The sequence below is a fragment of the Chelonia mydas genome, chromosome 7 (assembly GCF_015237465.2).
Source record: "Chelonia mydas isolate rCheMyd1 chromosome 7, rCheMyd1.pri.v2, whole genome shotgun sequence".
In the NCBI taxonomy this organism is placed as follows: domain Eukaryota; kingdom Metazoa; phylum Chordata; order Testudines; family Cheloniidae; genus Chelonia; species Chelonia mydas.
Window position 1 is genome coordinate 119,322,753 of NC_057853.1, and position 18,728 is coordinate 119,341,480.

At 43.4% G+C, this 18,728-nt stretch overlaps 1 protein-coding gene and 1 long non-coding RNA gene across 10 annotated transcripts in view; both read right to left on the reverse strand.

Annotated features, from left to right (window-relative positions):
• WBP1L (WW domain binding protein 1 like) overlaps window positions 1-18,728 on the reverse strand; it is an 81,428-nt gene that overhangs the window by 14,739 nt on the left and 47,961 nt on the right. For 5 of the 9 annotated variants that reach the window (XM_037905867.2, XM_037905866.2, XM_037905870.2 and 2 more), the window contains exon 2: window positions 13,409-13,511. The exons of 1 other annotated variant lie outside the window; for it this stretch is intronic. In XM_037905867.2, the coding sequence (XP_037761795.1) occupies window positions 13,409-13,511 (103 nt within the window). Of the gene's footprint in view, window positions 1-13,408; window positions 13,512-18,279; window positions 18,431-18,728 lie in introns of all 9 variants that reach the window. 3 more of the 9 variants (XM_037905873.1, XM_037905872.1, XM_037905871.1) reach the window with 1 other exon arrangement.
• On the reverse strand, window positions 3,599-6,520 carry LOC122466490. Its single transcript, XR_006292054.1, has 3 exons — window positions 6,101-6,520; window positions 5,914-5,986; window positions 3,599-4,594 (listed from the first exon to the last, which is right to left on the reverse strand). It is a non-coding gene; the product is annotated as an uncharacterized LOC122466490 (long non-coding RNA).

Below are 18,728 nucleotides of genomic sequence, written 5' to 3' on the forward strand. Positions count from 1 at the left end.
TAGCCTCCTAGATGGTGGTGAATATACACATGACGCAACTACTGTATAAAACCTGGACACAATAATAAAAGACATAATAAACAGTTCTGAACATCCCTGCTTGTAGCTTCATCATCTTTCAACTACAGTCAATATGAGGCAGCAAATCAGCAAACGCTATTGAAGTCTATGTCTCTGTCCTCGGGAAAGACTACCTAGAGATAAATAACTTCTTTATGCTCCAGATGAAATAACAATGCTAGAGGCCTAGTGAGGACCAGCCTAGGGCAACCGATCCCCAGTCTCTATTACTAGAATACAAACGGCAAGTTGAACAATGGCCTCAAATGAATCCAAGGTGGACATCAAGTTTCAGAACATGTCCAGGCCACTGGAGAACCAACTCCGAGATAATATTGTACACAGGCAAACCAAAGCGGCGAGAGGTGCAGAAGAAGGTCAGAGGTAAAATGACCACTGGGGGTATGTCTACACTGCAATTAAAAACCTGCAGCTGGCCTGTGCCTGCTGACTCAGGCTAGCCAGACTCGGGCTAAGGGGATGATTAATTCTGGTAAAGATGTTCAGGTTTGGGCTGGAGTCTAGGCTCTAGGACCCTGCAAGGTGGGAGGGTCCCAGAGCTCAGACTGCAGCCTGAGCCCGTCTACACCACAATTAAACATCCCCGTAATCTGAGCCCCTTAGTCCAAGTCAGCTGGCACAGGCCAGCCATGGGTGTCTAATTGTAGTGTAGACACACCCTAGGAAGGGTTCCTAAGGAACTATCCTGCCTTTCCTTGATGTTTAAGAGGTACTATATCAGAGGTGGGCAAACTACGGCCCGCGGGCTTACGTGCGGGCAGTGAGCTCCTGCCGCTCTGAGCAGCATGATAAGGGGGTGGTGGCAGCGCGCGCAGTGGTGGGGGGGTTGGGCAGCGGGTCCTGGGGCGCAGTCAGGGGATAGGGAGGGTTGGATAGGGGGTGGGATCCCGGGGGGGGGGGGCAGTCAGGGGACAAGGAGCAGGGGAGGTTGGATGGGTCGGGAGTTCTGAGGGGGCGGGAAGTGGGAGGGGGCAGGGGCCAGGCTGTTTGGGGAGGCACAACCTTCCGTACCCAGCCCTCCATACAGTTTCGCACCCCGATGTGGCCCTGGGGCCAAAAAGTTTGCCCACCCCTGTACTAGATTATAATAGTCCAGACTAGGCAAGACTGCTGCTGCTCCTATATAATAAAGCAATCAGTAAAGAGGGCCAAGACCTCTGTACTGTATATTTCCTCCTCTACCCTTCTATCTGTGACTCTTACCAACCTACATTAAACAGCTTAAGATGATTTTGCCAAACATTTATCTTCTGAAACTGGCTATAAATGGTGAGAAAATAAGTGACAAACTTTCAGAAACATTAATAGTGACAGGTTTTTAATTTAATTTCTCCTTCTCTATTTTAGTCTAGGCTACTTAACGGCAGCAATGGATTGAAACACTCGTGGATACGGAGCAGCAGAGCTGTCAAAGGTACAGAGTAGGAGAGGTAAGCCAGATAAGGAGCTGAAAGAAAGGTAAGGTGTAGCAGAAACCTCTATAAAGGAAAACGGACACAGTTATGCCGAAGGACAGCTGGGAGCGAAAACGAAAGAGGATAAATCAAAGGGAATGGGAGACTAAAACTCTTGGACATGAATCTCAGTTACAAATCCTCCCTGGAATATGCAAGTGTTGCAGCATTGCGAAGGTTTTAAAAACTAACAGTCTCAGCACAAATATCCTGACTGAGGATTGTGTGTGTGTGTATGTGTTGGGGGGAAACAACAACCCTCTCTCAAGGTTCCAGGGAACGCATGCAGAGGGTTAGTGAGAACATGGTTCAGAACAGCAATAATATAAATGGTGCTGTCTGCAAACAGAGAACGTTTTTCATTTATAATCCTTCTCTCAGTGGCTGCATATTAAAGATTTGTTTTCTTTCAGAATTGAGGTGATCAGTATCACTGCTCAGGGGTAAAAGCAGCAGAGGCAACTGAGAGGAAACACAGATCTAGATATAATTCTAACTGCCTAGAATTCTTACTTACTGAGCACCTATCTGTATAAAAGTTCCATAGAATAAAACTGCCAGTAAAACACTATGGCTGCTCAGGTTTCAGAGTAGCAGCCGTGTTAGTCTGTATTTGCAAAATGAAAAGGAGGACTTGTGGCACCTTAGAGACTAAAATTTATTTGAGCATAAGCTTTCAGTTTTTTCCACTGAATGCATCCGATGAAGTGAGCTGTAGCTCACAAAAGCTTATGCTCAAATAAATTTGTTAGTCTCTAAGGTGCCACAAGTACTCCTTTTCTTATGGCTACTCAGTTAAGCACTCAAAAATGATGAAATGCCAAAATTAAGATTGCACATGCAACCTGACTCAGCTAATTGCGCACATGTGTTATGATTCATTCTTGTTACAATGAGGTTATTCTTCCAACGTACTGTATTTTCCTACTGCCCTAAATTGTTGTTTTGGTTTGGTTTTTTTAAGCCCTTGAGGGACGCTTTGCCTTGTCAGACATCAGACTCAGGGCATGTCTACACTTACTGTGGATCGATGTTGCAGCGATCGATCCACCGGGGGTCGATTTAGCCAGTGTAGGGAAGACCCGCTAAATCGACCGCAGATCGCTCTCCCGTCAACTCTGGTACTCCACCAGAATGAGAAGCATTATAAGGTAAGTTGACAGGAGAGTTTCTCCTGTCGAACCAGCGCGGTTTAGACACCGCAATAAGTCGACCTAAGCTACGTGAGTAATGTAGCTGGAGTTGCGTAACTTAGGTTGACTTAACCCCGTGGTGTAGACCTACCCTCAGACTTTAACTCCAGAAGGGATCATTGTGATCAGCTTGTCCGACATCCTGCACATCGCAGACCACAGAACCTCACCCACCCACTCCTGTAATAGGCCCATAACCTCTGGCTGAGTTACTGATCTCCTCACATCTTGATTTAAAGATTGCAAGTTACAGAGGTTCCACCCTTTCCTCCAGTTCAAACACCAGCAAGCGACCCATGCCCCATGTTGACCAAGAAGGCAAAAACACCCCAGGGTCTCTGCCAATCTCACCTGGGGGAAAATTCCTTCTGGATCCCAAATGTGTTAGATCCTGAGCATGTGGGTGAGATTCACAAGACAGGCACCTGGGAAAGAATTCTCTGTAGTAACTCAGAACCCTCCCCATCTAGTGTCCCATTTCTGGCGGCTGGAGATATTTGCTAATAGTTGCAGATGGGCCACATGCCATCACAGGCAACCAGCATAAACTCAAACTCAGTCTTGAAACAAGTTAGGGTTTTTTGTCCCTACTACTACTTTTGGAAGGTTGTTCCAGAGTTTTACTCCTCTGATCGTTAGAAACCTTTGTCTAATTTCAAGCCTAAACTTATTAATGGCCAGTTTATATCCATTTCTTATTCTGCCAACATTGGCTCTTAACTTAAATAATTCCTATCCCTCTGATGTATTTATAGAGAGTAATCATATCTCCCCTCAGCCTTCGTTTGGTTAGGTAAAACAAGCCAAGCTCTTTGAGTCTCCTCTTATAAGGTAGGTTTTCCATTCCTCTCATCATCCTAGTAGCCCTTCTCTGCACCTGTTCCAGTTTGAATTCATCTTTCTTAAACATGGGAGACCAGAATTGCATGCAGTATGCCAGATGAGGTCTCACCAGCTGCCTTGTATAATGGTGCTAATACTTCTCTCTCTCTACTGGCAATACCTTGTCTGATGGACCTAGGATTGAATTACTTTTTTTCCCCCACAGACGCATAACATTGGTGGCTCATAGTCATCCTGTGATCAACGAGTACACCCAGGTATTTCCTTTCTGTTGTTTCCAATGGCTATGTCCCCAGCTTGCAACAAAAATTCTTGTATTTAGTCCCTAAAACGATGACCTCAGACTTTGCACTATTAAATTTCATCCCATTTCTATTCCTCCAGTTTTCAATTTTATCCAAATCTTCTTATGTGATATTCCAGTCCTTCTATGTATTGGCAATACCTCCCAACTTTGTGTCCTCCGCAAATATCATTAGCACACTCCCACATTTTGTGCCAAGGTCATTAATGAAAATGTTAAATAAGATTGGTCCCCAGACCAATCTAGTATCTGACTTTATTGACTCAATGACCAATAACTATTGACGATGGTCGTGTGGTAAAAGCACAACGATAGGTGTCGGGAGACCTGAATTTGATTCCCAAAGCCGCTATACATTTCTTTTACTTTGGACAGGTCACAACTTCTGAGCCTCAATTTCCTCATCTGTAAAATGGCGGTAACTACCTCATGTGTATCCTTTTCCTCCTTTCTCCATGCTCAAAGATGACATTTCAGCTTCAACATTCAAAAATGTCACCTAGAGACAAAGGCCAAGCTCAGAAATTTCCAGCAAATTATAAGCAAATGAAAAGGGGATTAGAATGGAAATTGTTAACCTATTTACAGTGGTTACTGCACTCTCACTATTTACCACTTGGCTAGCGCCTCCCATCTGGAGATTCCAAAAGCACTTTAAAAACATTAAGGTAACTCAACGCCTCTGCAACGTAGGTGTTCTCTCCATTTGAAATCCTCATCTAAAAGAAAGGAAGGCTCTCTTCAAAGTGACATTCTCTCATTTCATTTTCTCCTTGTGCTTAGCAACAGATAATTCAGACTATATAGCTATATTTTTTTGGCACCAAGGCGTTCAAACTTTGTCTTACTAAGGGATGGGTGAGGAATCTGGACCAAGCTGTTATCTAATTTTAAACACAGCCCGTCCACCTGCTTGATATATCATGTTCTTTATTCCTCCACTCCACCCCTTAACAAAATAATACAATGATTTTGCTTCCTAGTCTCCTCCTGCCCCCCCCCCCCACACACACATACCATCATCTCCTTTAATTGGTTCATAACACCACATACCTCTCACTCCCATTTATTTCTAGAACTTTTCAGGCCCCTGATTTCTAAACCAAGGCTCCCTCCAGGTCCTGAAAGTGGAAAGAGAACCTGTTTACAGGAACTTCTCCCACTGCCCACAAGATGGGATCATATTACAGGAGGCACCTCCGGCTGGCCAGGACTAAGTTTCTTTCCATTCCAAAAAACATCCTCTCCTGACATCCCTCCCCCAAGGCACTGTGGTAAATAAATCAAGGATTTGTCTCAGCAAGACTGGCAAAGAGGCATGGAACTAGTTTTCAAATGCACAGGGGTGATGGAGGCCTGAACAATGTTCCCTCTAATTTTTTCCATCTATGTGCAGAATGAATTTTGTGACGTGCACCAATAAGATGTAACGTGCAGATGTGCACCACCAGTAGAAACAAAAAAATCTAGATATAATTTTTTTTTTTAAAAGTTACTGTCGGGATAATTACTCCAGCCAGGACAGGTTAGACATTTTAGAACTCACTACTCAAAGAATTAAGTTTAAGCAACATTAGAGAAATAAAATTATGAAATGCATAGACCAGTCAAAAAAATAAGATAACAGCACTTTAAAAGAATAAATTTACAGAGAATATATGTGCATTGCAGGAAGTACCAAGAAGTAACAACACCACCACAAGTATGTGTTGGGAGGTGAGTGAGTGAGAGAGAGTTTGTTTGTGTGTGTGTGTGAGAGACTGTGTGTCCTCTGCAAATATCATTTGCACACTCCCACTTCTTGTGCTAAGGTCATTAATGAAAATATTAAATAAGATTGGTCCCCAGACCAATCTAGTGTCTGACTTTACTGACTCAATGACCAATAGCTATTGAGGATGGTCTTTTGGTAAAAGCACAAGAATAGGTGTCAGGAGACCTGAATTTGATTCCCAAAGCCGCTACACATTTCTTTTACTTTGGACAGGTCACAACTTCTGAGCCTCAATTTCCTCATCTGTAAAATGGCGGTAACTACCTCATGTGTATCCTTTTCCTCCTTTCTCCATGCTCAAAGATGACATTTCAGCTTCAACATTCAAAAATGTCACCTAGAGACAAAGGCCAAGCTCAGAAATTTCCAGCAAATTATAAGCAAATGAAAAGGGGATTAGAATGGAAATTGTTAACCTATTTACAGTGGTTACTGCACTCTCACTATTTACCACTTGGCTAGCGCCTCCCATCTGGAGATTCCAAAAGCACTTTAAAAACATTAAGGCAACTCAACGCCTCCGCAACGTAGGTGTTCTCTCCATTTGAAATCCTCATCTAAAAGAAAGGAAGGCTCTCTTCAGAGTGACATTCTCCCATTTCATTTTCTCCTTGTGCTTAGCAACAGATAATTCAGACTATATAGCTATATTTTTTTGGCACCAAGGCGTTCAAACTTTGTCTTACTAAGGGATGGGTGAGGAATCTGGACCAAGCTGTTATCTAATTTTAAACACAGCCCGTCCACCTGCTTGATATATCATGTTCTTTATTCCTCCACTCCACCCCTTAACAAAATAATACAATGATTTTGCTTCCTAGTCTCCTCCTGCCCCCCCCCCCCACACACACACATACCATCATCTCCTTTAATTGGTTCATAACACCACATACCTCTCACTCCCATTTATTTCTAGAACTTTTCAGGCCCCTGATTTCTAAACCAAGGCTCCCTCCAGGTCCTGAAAGTGGAAAGAGAACCTGTTTACAGGAACTTCTCCCACTGCCCACAAGATGGGATCATATTACAGGAGGCACCTCCGGCTGGCCAGGACTAAGTTTCTTTCCATTCCAAAAAACATCCTCTCCTGACATCCCTCCCCCAAGGCACTGTGGTAAATAAATCAAGGATTTGTCTCAGCAAGACTGGCAAAGAGGCATGGAACTAGTTTTCAAATGCACAGGGGTGATGGAGGCCTGAACAATGTTCCCTGTAATTTTTTCCATCTATGTGCGGAATAAATTTTGTTACATGCACATGTGCGCCACCAGTAGAAACAAAAAATCTAGATATATTTTAAAAAAGTTACGATAGGGATATTTACTCCAGCCAGGACAGGTTAGACATTTTAGAACTCACTACTAAAGAATTAAATTTAAGCAGCATAAGAGAAATAAAACTACGAAATGCATAGACCAGTCAAAAACTAAAACAACAGCACTTTGCAAGAATAAAATTACAGAGAATATGGCTATGTCTACACTACAGCTGGGATCGATGCTCTGAGATCGATCCACTGGCGGTCGATTTAGCAGGTCTAGTGAAGACCCACCAAATTGACAGCAGATTGCTCTCCAGTCAACCCCTGTACTCTACCCTCGAGAAGAAGAGTAAGGTAAGTCGATGGGAGATTTTCTCCCATCGATCCCCCGGAGACCCGCGGTAAATCATCCTAAGGTACGCCGACTCCAGCTATGTTATTCACATAGCTGGAGTTGTGTAGCGTAGGTCGACTTACCGTGGTAGTGTAGATATAGCCTTAATGTGCATTATAGGAAGTACAAAGGAGTAACAACATAACAAGTATGTGTTGCGAGGTGAGTGTGTGAGAGACAGAGTGCGTGAGAGAGAGAGACAGTGACAGGAGTGTGTGAGACAGTATGCGTGTGCTGGCTGCTGGAGAAGTCTATAAAGAGACAGCACACGGTCTCTCAAGGCACTCACCTAAAGGCTCAGACCACAGCAGCTCTCCTGCTACTGACCCCTGTTCCCTCTCCCCCGCTCTATGGAGATGGGGTACATGGGGAAGGAGGAGGCAGGGGAAGGGGGACACCCTGACATCAGCACCCCCCCCACACTCTGCACAGCAAGCAGGAGGGTCCTGGGAGCCTCCCTGTTACCTTACCCAGGGAAAAGGGGCCAGGCGCTCCAAGGCAGAGGGCAGGAGTAACGCGGCTGCAGAGCAGTGAGGGGATGGAGCGCCTGAACACACGCCGCTATGCGCGGCACTTGATTGACTCCTGGGCGGCCACGTGACCGCGCAGCTTAGAGGGAACACAGGTCCTGAAAAGGTCAATATGAACTGAAACTTCTCTACAGCTATTTCAGTATATGGATTGCACTGCTTAACGTCAAAAGCTTTATCAAAATTTGCAATGAGCATAAAGCAAGCAACCACAGTTTAAAATGGCAATTTAACCATTCATTATTAAAAATTATTAATATGAGTCCCCATGCTGGCTGCGTGGAGAGCAAAGCTGTTGCCATGCATGAAATGGCTGTTAAGAACTGTGACAAAGTTCCTCCTCTAGCTTGGTGGGTCTTGCGTTTATTAGCAGATTTGCTCGCCTCAGAGATTCACGGCAGCCCTCAGTTTGGCCGTTTTCATGAACCCAGAGTCCAGGTCAACTTCTCCTGTGTCTGACCAGGAGTTGGGAGGTTTGGGGGGAACCGGGCCCGCCCTCTACTCCGGGTTCCAGCCCAGGGCCCTGTGGAATGCAGCTGTCTAGAGTGCCTCCTGGAACAGCTGTGCGACAGCTACAACTCCCTGGGCTATTTCCCCATGGCCTCCTCCCAACACCTTCTTTATCCTCACCATAGGACCTTCCTGCTGGTGTCTGATAATGCTTGTACTCCTCAGTCCTCCAACAGTCCATGTTCTCACTCTCAGCTCCTAGTGCCTCTTGCTCCCAGCTCCTCACACGCGCACCACAAACTGAAGTGAGCTCCTTTTTAAACCCAGGTGCCCTGATTAGCCTGCCTTGATTCTAGCAGCTTCTTGATTGGCTGCAGGTGTTCTAATCAGCCTGTCTGTCTTAATTGTTTCCAGAAGGTTCCTGATTGTTCTGGAACCTTCCCTGTTAACTTTACCCAGGGAAAAGGGACCTACTTAGCCTGGGGCTAATATATGTGCCTTCTATTACTCTCCTGTAGCCATGTGGCCCAACCCTGTCACAGAACATAAGAATGGCTATACTGGGTCAGACCAAAGGTCCATCTAGCCCAGTATCCTGTCTACCAACAGCGGCCAATACCAGGTGCCCCAGAGGGAGTGAACCTAACAGGCAATGATCAAGTGATCTCTTTCCTGCCATCCATCTCCACCCCCCGACAAACAGAGGCCAGGGACACCATTCCTTATCCATCCTGGCTAATAGCCATTAATGGACTTAACCTCCATGAATTTATCCAGTTCTCTTTTAAACCCTGTTATAATCCTAGCCTTCACAACCTCCCCAGGCAAGGGGTTCCACAGGTTGACTGTGCGATGTGTGAAGAAGAACTTCCTTTTATTTGTTTTAAACCTGCTACCCATTAATTTCATTTGGTGGCCCCTAGTTCTTATATTATGGGAACAAGTAAATAACTTTTCCTTATTCACTTTCTCCACACCACTCATGATTTTATAGACCTCTATCATATCTCCCCTTAGTCTCCTCTTTTTCAAACTGAAAAGTCCTAGCCTCTTTAATCTCTCCTCATATGGGACCCGTTCCAAAACCCTAATCATTTTAGTTGCCCTTTTCTGAACCTTTTCTAATGCCAGTATATCTTTTTTGAGATGAGGGGACCACATCTGTATGCAGTATTCAAGATGTAGGCGTACCATGGATTTATATAAGGGCAATAAGATATTCTCTGTCTTATTCTCTATCACTTTTTAAAATGATTCCTAACATCCTGTTTGCTTTTTTGACGGCCGCTGCACACTGCATGGACGTCTTCAGAGAACTATCTATGATGACTCCAAGATCTTTCTCCTGATTAGCTGTAGCTAAATTAGCCCCCATGATATCGTATGTATAGTTGGGGTTATTTTTTTCCAATGTGCATTACTTTACATTTATCCACGTTAAATTTCATTTGCCATTTTGTTGCCCAATCACTTAGTTTTGTGAGTTCTTTTTGAAGTTCTTCACAGTTTGCTTTGGTCTTAACTGTCTTGAGCAGGTTAGTATCATCTGCAAACTTTGCCACCTCACTGTTTACCCCTTTCTCCAAATCATTTATGAATAAGTTGGATAGGATTGGTCCTAGGACTGACCCTTGGGGAACACCACTAGTTACCCCTCTCCATTCTGAAAATTTACCATTTATTCCTACCCTTTGTTCCCTGTCTTTTAATCAGTTCTCAATCCATGAAAGGATCTTCCCTCTTATCCCACGACAACTTAATTTACGTAAGAGCCTTTGGTGAGGGACCTTGTCAAAGGCTTTCTGGAAATCTAGGTACACTATGTGCACTGGATCCCCCTTGTTCACATGTTTGTTGACCCTCTCAAAGAACTCAACAGATTAGTAAGACACGATCTCCCTTTATAGAAACCATGTTGACTTTTGAGCAACAATTTATGTTCTTCTATGTGTCTGACAATTTTATTCTTTACTATTGTTTCAACTAATTTGCCCGGTACTGACATGAGACTTACCGGTCTGTAACTGCCAGGATCACCTCTAGAGCCCTTCTTAAATACTGGAGTTACATTAGCAATCTTCCAGTCATTGGGTACAGTAGCTGATTTAAAGGACAGGTTACAAACCATAGTTAATAGTTCTGCAATTTCACATTTGAGTTCTTTCAGAACTCTTGGGTGAATGCCATCTGGTCCCAGGGACTTGATACTGTAAAATTTCTCAGTTAATTCCAAAACCTCCTCTTGTGACACTTCAATCTGTGACAATTCCTCAGATCTGTCACTTACAAAAGACGGCTCAGGTTTGGGAATCTCCCTAACATCCTCAGCCATGAAGACTGAAGCAAAGAATTCATTTAGTTTCTCTGCAATGACTATCATCTTTAAGTTGCTTTCCATATGGGAGAGACAAGCTTTCAAGCTTAGAGCTCAAATGCTTGTCTCTCTCACCAGCACAAATTGGTCCAATAAAAGATATTACCTCGCCCACCTTGTCGCTCTTAAATCCTGAGACCAACAGGGCTTCAACACCACCACTGCTTTCCATATTGTCATTTAACTGCCTATAACATTTACATAGCACCTCTCATCTTGAAGGATCTCAAAGCGCTTCACGAGATATACTTACCCAGGGTCCTGCTGTTCTGTGATTTCTGTGGCAATGGATGAAGTCTATAGATGCAGAGCTGGGCTCCAGAATCTGAACTTTCATTTAAAAAAAAATTGTTCCCATGGATGCAAAGAAACCCTTGAAAAATGTAAACTGAAGTGATATCTGCCTGGGCCTGCAGCCAGCCTGAAGTAACAGCTCTGAGGCAGGAGTTGCCCCATTGAGACAAACTGGGCAAGGACTCAAATCTAAAAATGCCAGTTTGAATCCCTATATTGTTACCTATTCCCCAATGAACACTTTAGCACATATATCCAGTTAATGAGTTTACTCATCCCATAATCTTCAACTGCCTTCCTCATTTTCCCCAGCCAAATGTCCCAAATGTTTGGATCCCAGATACCTAATTCTTCAGATTTCCTGGCTGCTTTTATGATGCAGTGAGACACTGTCAATGCAAAGAACTGTCACATACTGATGATGTGGGCTCAGTGTAAAATAAACTGAGTTTAATATTAAAAAAATAACAGGCACTACTATGCTGATTGCATTGTTTGCTTTCACTTCAGTACAATCTCCATTTTAAAACATTTCAGAAGCTGTCTTCTGATTTCCATATTTCTTCCAAAGAGCAGCTGTATTCAAGGACCCTGTTGCAAAATTTAGGTCCAACAAATTTCCAGACAAAGGACGAAGCATCAGGAATTACTGCTGTTGAATCTGGAGAGATCGGAACTCTTCATGTTTGTGTTACTACACTTTACATAAGTGTCTCACTGTGGGAAACAGACTGCCAGTATCAGAGGGATTAAGCAGTAGGTACAACAGTTACATAAAAGCAACAAGACTACAGGGTGTGGCGATGAATAGTATCAGCACATTAGAGACGGGTGATCAGTTCACAACAGTTCCAGGGGGTTTGTGCGCAGGCCCTCCTTTCTACCCAAGCCCTTGGTATTCTAGAAATACACAGAATATCACCACCCCATTTCTTGGGTTGTATTTGGTGGAGTGATCATTCTCACTTCCTGTCCTTTGAGCCTCCCTTTTCCCCTACACCTCTGATAAGAATCCTGCTATCTGGTATCAGCTTCTCTCTGTTTGGTGCCCTCCAGCAATAGGCTAGTCTACACTGGGACCTTACATCGGCATAGCTATGTCTCTTGGGTGTATGAAAAATCCACATTCCTGAGACATGTAGCTATGCAGTCCTAACCCCTGGTGTAAGTGGCCGACAGGAGAATTCTTCTGTTGATCTAGTCGCTGCCTCTTGGGGAGGTGGATTACCTATACTGATGGGAGAACCCCTCCTGTTGGCATAGACAGTGTCTACACTGAAGTGTTACAGCGCCATTGTAGTGGTTTAAGTGTAAACACACTCTAAATCTGACATCTCCAGTCCTTGTGAGTCAGCAGATGTATTTGCAGCATAAAGGAATTCTTGCCTATATTTTGTCTTCTAATCGATTTGGAGGACATCTCAGTTCCTTAGGTAAAAAACTGAGCTAGCAAGGAGTGTAGACAACAATGTATGTTAATCAGGGCCCCACAGACCTACTCTGCATCCATGGAATCTGCCCAGAATCCATTCCTCACCAGAGGAATTGTGCTCCAAATCTGAACTTATTTTTTAAAAAGATGAAATTTCTAGTCCTAATGCTTAAGAAAACCTTATAAATAAGGCTACAATTATGTCAAGGAATCCGTGACTTCCAGAGATTTCCGGGACATTTTTCACTTCAGGCCCAGGGCAGCTCTCGGCTGCTGCTAGCGGCGCCCCTCTCCCTCCCCGTGCAGCTCCCAGCCACTGGGCAGCAGGGGGACCCGAAGCACCCAGCCTCTGCAAGGAGACCCCACACAACTGCTGCAGTGAGGCTCACAAGAGCTCCCAGCCACAGCAGGGACCCCTGGAGCTGCCCAGCTGTGGTGGGCGTGGGAGAAGAGGACCCTGGAACTGCCCAGCCATCGCAGGTGCTGGACCTTCCTCCCTCCCCATTTTGTCACGGATATTTTTAGTAAGAGTCAGGGACAGGTCACAGGAGTCTGTGAATTTCTGGTTATTGCCCGGGACCTGTCCCTGACTTTTACTAAAAATATCCGAGACAAAATCTTAGCCTTACTTCTAAACAAAGTGAATCAAATGTAAACCAACCCAGTGTTGTACAGTACTTCTGTTGCAGATAGCCTAAAGTAATGAAAGATAAAGCTGTGCTTATCTCTGAAGCCAAACAACTGCCTGAGCCAAATGGAGAAGGTTTTTTTGTTGCAAACTCCAAGTTCTCTGTCATGGCTGTTGGTAGGAAGTACCACTGCCATTACACCAGAAGATGCCAGGTCCTTATTACCACAACACTCCAGCCCAGCCCAAAGCAGGGATCCAGTTGTTGTCACTGCTGTAGTACAGCTGGATGGCAACATATAAACGGAATTTAAGAAGGAAACCCAGAAGAAGGATCAGAAAGGCTCATGGTCATGCAGATTATGAAAGGAGACTATAAAAAAAGGAAGGACTTACACCAGAGTTCATAGTAGTAGTTGCAACACTGTGACTGTCCACAACAGTGACCTGTTTCACATATATAACTTTGATTGTTGACACCCAGGCAGGTTTGCTTGTCCTAAAATTAAAAACAGAGACACACAAGTTACTAACATTATATTTTTAAAATATAACTATATAACGCCTTCCACACAAGGCTCTCAAAGCATTTTAAACACATGCATTAGATTTCTCAAGACACTAGTGAGGTACATAAGTATTAATGCAAATTTACCCAAACAGAGAGAGAGCGAAAGCACTGCCCAAGTCTTCCATAGCTGAGAAGAGAACCCAGGTCTACCAACTGTACATGGTCCAATGCTTTAACGACTAGACTACATTGCCTTTTATTACACACCCTCCCATTCATCTTTAAGGTATCCCATTTTGTGGTTTGGACATTTTGTACATAGGAGAGAGAGATTTTGTTCCACATTTTACTTTGTTGTATTGCTGAGGCTGTGTGTCAAGCAGAGGAAATGCTTTATAAATAGAGAATGTTGTAATCTGAGTGAGAACTGCTTGAGTTTATTTAAATCCAAGTGGCAATTACGGTATATTCTTGTAAAATTCAGCTCTGAAATTATTCTCTTACCATTAGCAGCCTCGTTTATATAAAATCAGCTTTCCAGTAAAGCTGCTTCCTGGAAGCTTCAGCATTCTAGGAGTGGAGCCAAATCAGCTGTACTTTATCACTTTGCAGTCCTCCCTCGCTGTGGTTCTCAATCTGCGGCCCAGGTAACACACTGTGGGCCGCATATGTGACCCACAATGTCAAACAGGTTGAGAACCACTGGTTTACATGTTACTACAAATAGGACTACACGCTTAAGTGATGTGTTTTCAAGTACACACCATAATAGGTGAAGAACATCGGTCATATTCTTGGTATTTACCAAGGCTAATAGGTTCACTAGATACACTGTGTATTTTTTTATTCCTTCATTTTAGGGTTTGTTTTTTTAACCAAGTGATATTTCACTTTCATTGAACATACCACTTGGACCAATTATAGTTCATGTCAATGAAACCCCATATGCTTTTTTTTTTTTTTTTTTTTTTTTTTATAAAAAAGACGACATTCTATTTTTGGATTCAAGGAACATGTGAGTATCATTATTAAAACATTCCCACCCCTCCCACCAACCTAATCAAGAGTTAGCACACTCCACAAAAGTCACACTTCTGGCTTCAACTCCTCAAGTGCCTACCTCGAAGTAGCAGTGTAGTTTCTAAAAGAAAAGCCTCCTACGTCCCCTTACACAGCAGAAAGAGCCCTGCTCCATTTCTTCCATAAGAAGAGTTCCCAGAAGCCTTGCAAACTGTAAAGGGGTTTCTGAGCATGTTCACAGCTTCATGAAAACACAGAACAGTGTGCTACTTTCCCTTACTCTGAATTGGGGAAGAGGCCATGAAAAGATATCAGCAGCCCACCTGCTTAATAGGCAGAAAGAGAGAGGGCTGCCTGTCCTGCTAGCTCCGTATGGGCAGCAGAACCTTCTGCCAGACAGACCTCCCAAAGAGCTCGGCTGCAAGCGATTGCTTTTTCCACTCACAACCCCGCTGCTAGACTTGCTTTGAAATCAAGCTTGTTCAATCATGAAGTATTAATGCAATTAAACAGTGTTAAAAAGTGCCACGTGTTTTACGTTCTTTACTGGAGGGGATTTTTTTTTTTTAAATGCTAGATGCAGAAAGCAGATGTCCCACGCCTCGATAGGACGAAAGGTATAGAATCATAGAACCATAGAATATCAGGGTTGGAAGGGACCTCAGGAGGTCATCTAGTCCAACCCCCTGCTTAAAGCAGGACCGATCCCCAACTAAATCATCCCAGCCAGGGCTTTGTCAAGCCTGACCTTAAAAACTTCTAAGGAAGGAGATTCCACCACCTCCTTAGGTAACGCATTCCAGTGTTTCACCACCCTCCTAGTGAAAAAGTTTTTCCTAATATCCAACCTAAACCTCCCCCACTGCAACTTGAGACCATTACTCCTTGTTCTGTCATCAGCTACCACTGAGAACAGTCTAGATCCATCCTCTTTGGAACCCCCTTTCAGGTAGTTGAAAGCAGCTATCAAATCCCCCCTCATCCTTCTCTTCTGCAGACTAAACAATCCCAGTTCTCTCAGCCTCTCCTCATAAGTCATGTGTTCCAGTCCCCTAACCATTTTTGTTGCCCTCCGCTGGACGTTTTCCAATTTTTCCACATCCTTCTTGTAGGTCTTTTCCACCTGTAATTTCTAATATGATAGTCAAATGTTCAACTCATTCTGCTGAGCTATCATAGAATTTTACATTTCAATGTCTTTAACCACAGCATTTGTTTCCCAAAGTGCAATTATGGTCAAGGAAATAACTAGAAATGGCACATCTCACAATGTCTCTGCGGCTGATGTATCCCAAGTCATATCTGTCCACTTACAAACCATTTTTTCCTCCTATTAGCCACGCAGCAGCAATGCTATTGGAGAATGAACTAGATTCTTTCCTGGCTCATACATCAACAGAATTGAGACTTAAGGTCTAACTGAAAAAAACTGTAATACTGTTGATGATGCACAAGGAAGAAAATGCAGAACTTGATTTTTCAGATCAGAAATTTGGGTTTGCAGCTCTGACAAACTCTAAAGCAACATTATTTGTGTCAACCAAACAACTATGAGTTAGAGTCAGAGACAGGCCAGAGCTGGAATCCCGCACTGTCATTTTAAATGTTGCTTTGCACCAGGATGTACATTTCAAGGAATTAAACAGCATTTATTCCAATACATATTTTCTTCTGTTCAAAGTATAACATTTCAAAGAGCAAAAATTAAGACTTCGCAGCAACCACCTGTAATAAAGATATAAACCTCCCTGGACTGTCTCACTTACTTAAAGCTCAATTTTATTTTGGGGGATTTCATCATAAGTTGTTCAAACCACATCATCATCCCTCTGAGTTCCCTCGCTGACTCCCCCTTGTCTACAAAAGTCAAGTTTAAGACAACTGCTCTTTCCAGCCCAACTCTGCACAATATCATCCTTGCCTACACGTACTTACAGGGGGGACTTGGTGACCCTGAATGTTTTGTCTTGTGAAGTATGTTGTAACTACCACCAGGCACTTTGTTAAACTTTGATTTCTCACTGCATCCCACTTTGTCCCTTTACTCCATAAGTGATGCAAACCTGATTTAGAGTCCCCCCGTCCCCACTCCCCTGTGATATTCAATGTCTTGTAGGCACAGAGGGCTGCATGGAATATCATATTTTCCTCTGTTTATATGCCAGGCTGCCACCCACTTAACTCAATCACACAGCCTGAAAACCCTCTTTTCCCACAAGGCCTGCAAATGTTAAACTTACTTCAATAACATGCCATTTCCATTCCCATCTATATTACATGAAAGATTTAAATTATCACCATCCCAAATCTCCGAACGTGTTCTCGTTGGAACTTTGTGATTTAGGGCAAGCTCTTCTTGGGCAAGGGCTGTATCTTTATTTAACATTTGTAAACACTCTGTTTAGACTATTATTTGGAACACTGAACACATGGTGCTTATATAATAATTATGGTAGCCTCCAACTGCAGCTCTTTTAAATGAAGATTAATTTTTACAAAATCTCGGCCATTGAATTATTAGTTACCAAGATACCCAAACAATGTGACTTATATTTCAAATGTCTCCTGGGCAAACACAATGTACCTTTATTATTATTATTAATTATTAAAGTGAGGCATGAAAGGAAAAAAAACAGGTGTGGGCAAGACAAAGGACAGGAAGAATATTTTTGTAATAAGAGAACGCACACATGCAAAAAATTATTGTCTCATGGAGGCAAAAATTAAAGGATTAATGCATTGTGCTATAGTGCTTTTGTGTCTAGCAGCTATTTTTAGATGAGTAGCTGTAAAGGTCATTTTAATCAGAGAAAGGACTTTCTGTGCTACTAATAATGGAACCATTAGATAGTTGAAGCTTAAAGCATAAAGGACACCAGCAAATGCCACTTTATGTTTTGTTCTTGCACTCACTTCCATCAGAAATTGGGGGGGGGGGGGAAGGGGGGAAACTTACCTGACCAATTTTCCCCCCTTGTTTTATTAAAGCATTATTCTTTCCCACAGGTACTACAGCTGCAATGCAGGGGTCCTATTGGACACGACTGGCTGCGTCCGGCTGTCAAATAGCAGCAATTCGCAAGCATGCTTCTCCCACCTCGACCTTCACTTGGCTAATAGCAACCATTCTTCTCTGCTGGTAACCTCATCACAGTTATCCATCTACGGTCACCTCCAGAATAGATTCCTACACCGGGCTTCTCTTGAAGGACATTCAAACTTCGGCTAGAGCAGAAAGTGCCTGTCTGCTTACTTAGCATTTTATGCATGCACCCATTACATCTATTCTGCAAAGACTGATTGGCTTCCAACTAGTTTCCAGGTACAATTCAAGGAGTTGGCTCATAAAAGCCCCATATACTCTGGGTTTAAGGAGTTGGCTCTCCCCATAAAGCCCTGTATACTCTGGGTTTTAGGCTATCCTCCAAGAGCCAAGACTTTCTGGGACACATGAGTTGGGCCAGCATTAGGGGGTAGCAAGCAGGGCAAATTCCGAGGGCCCCATGCCACAGGGGGCCCCGCACAGTGGGGCTTAGACTTCAGCCCCGAACTGCAGGGCCAGGGCTCCAGCGTCAGCCTGGTGGGGTTGGGGTTTTGGCTTCAGAAACGTTGCAGAAATCCAATGTGTAAGCAGGTAAGGGAGGCAGGGTGGGGGCCCACTCCTTAGTTTCTGCCCTGGGCCCCAGCAAGTCTAATGCCATTCTTGCATGTGAGCTGACAGAACATTGATACGTACCATTTTGGGGGCAGGCGTTTTCAGCAGAGGGCCCTCAAGCCTGGCACTCGGTTCCTACCAGCCAGCATAGCAAGCTGATGGGCATGCTGCAAGGCCCATCTATTGCTCAGGATTTTTCTGAGGTTGAGTTGGTAGAGTCTGAAGATCCTTTCTGTATTATTTTGACACGTTAATCTGGATTATTTTTGCATTACACCAATTGCATTTATAATACACACTATATAAATAAATAAAAGTAAAACTTGGCTATTTTGGTTTGTTTCCCCGTAAATGATAAACCCATCGCAGTGTTGACAACTCCACTACTAACAGGGGATGTGCAAAGCTGTTTTTATTTACAACTTGTATAAATAGTGATTTAAAACTTTATAGTACACTATTTTCAAAACTGTATTAATAAAAGGCTAGTTAGGATTTCTATAAACGCTTCATATTCAGAGTGCTTTACA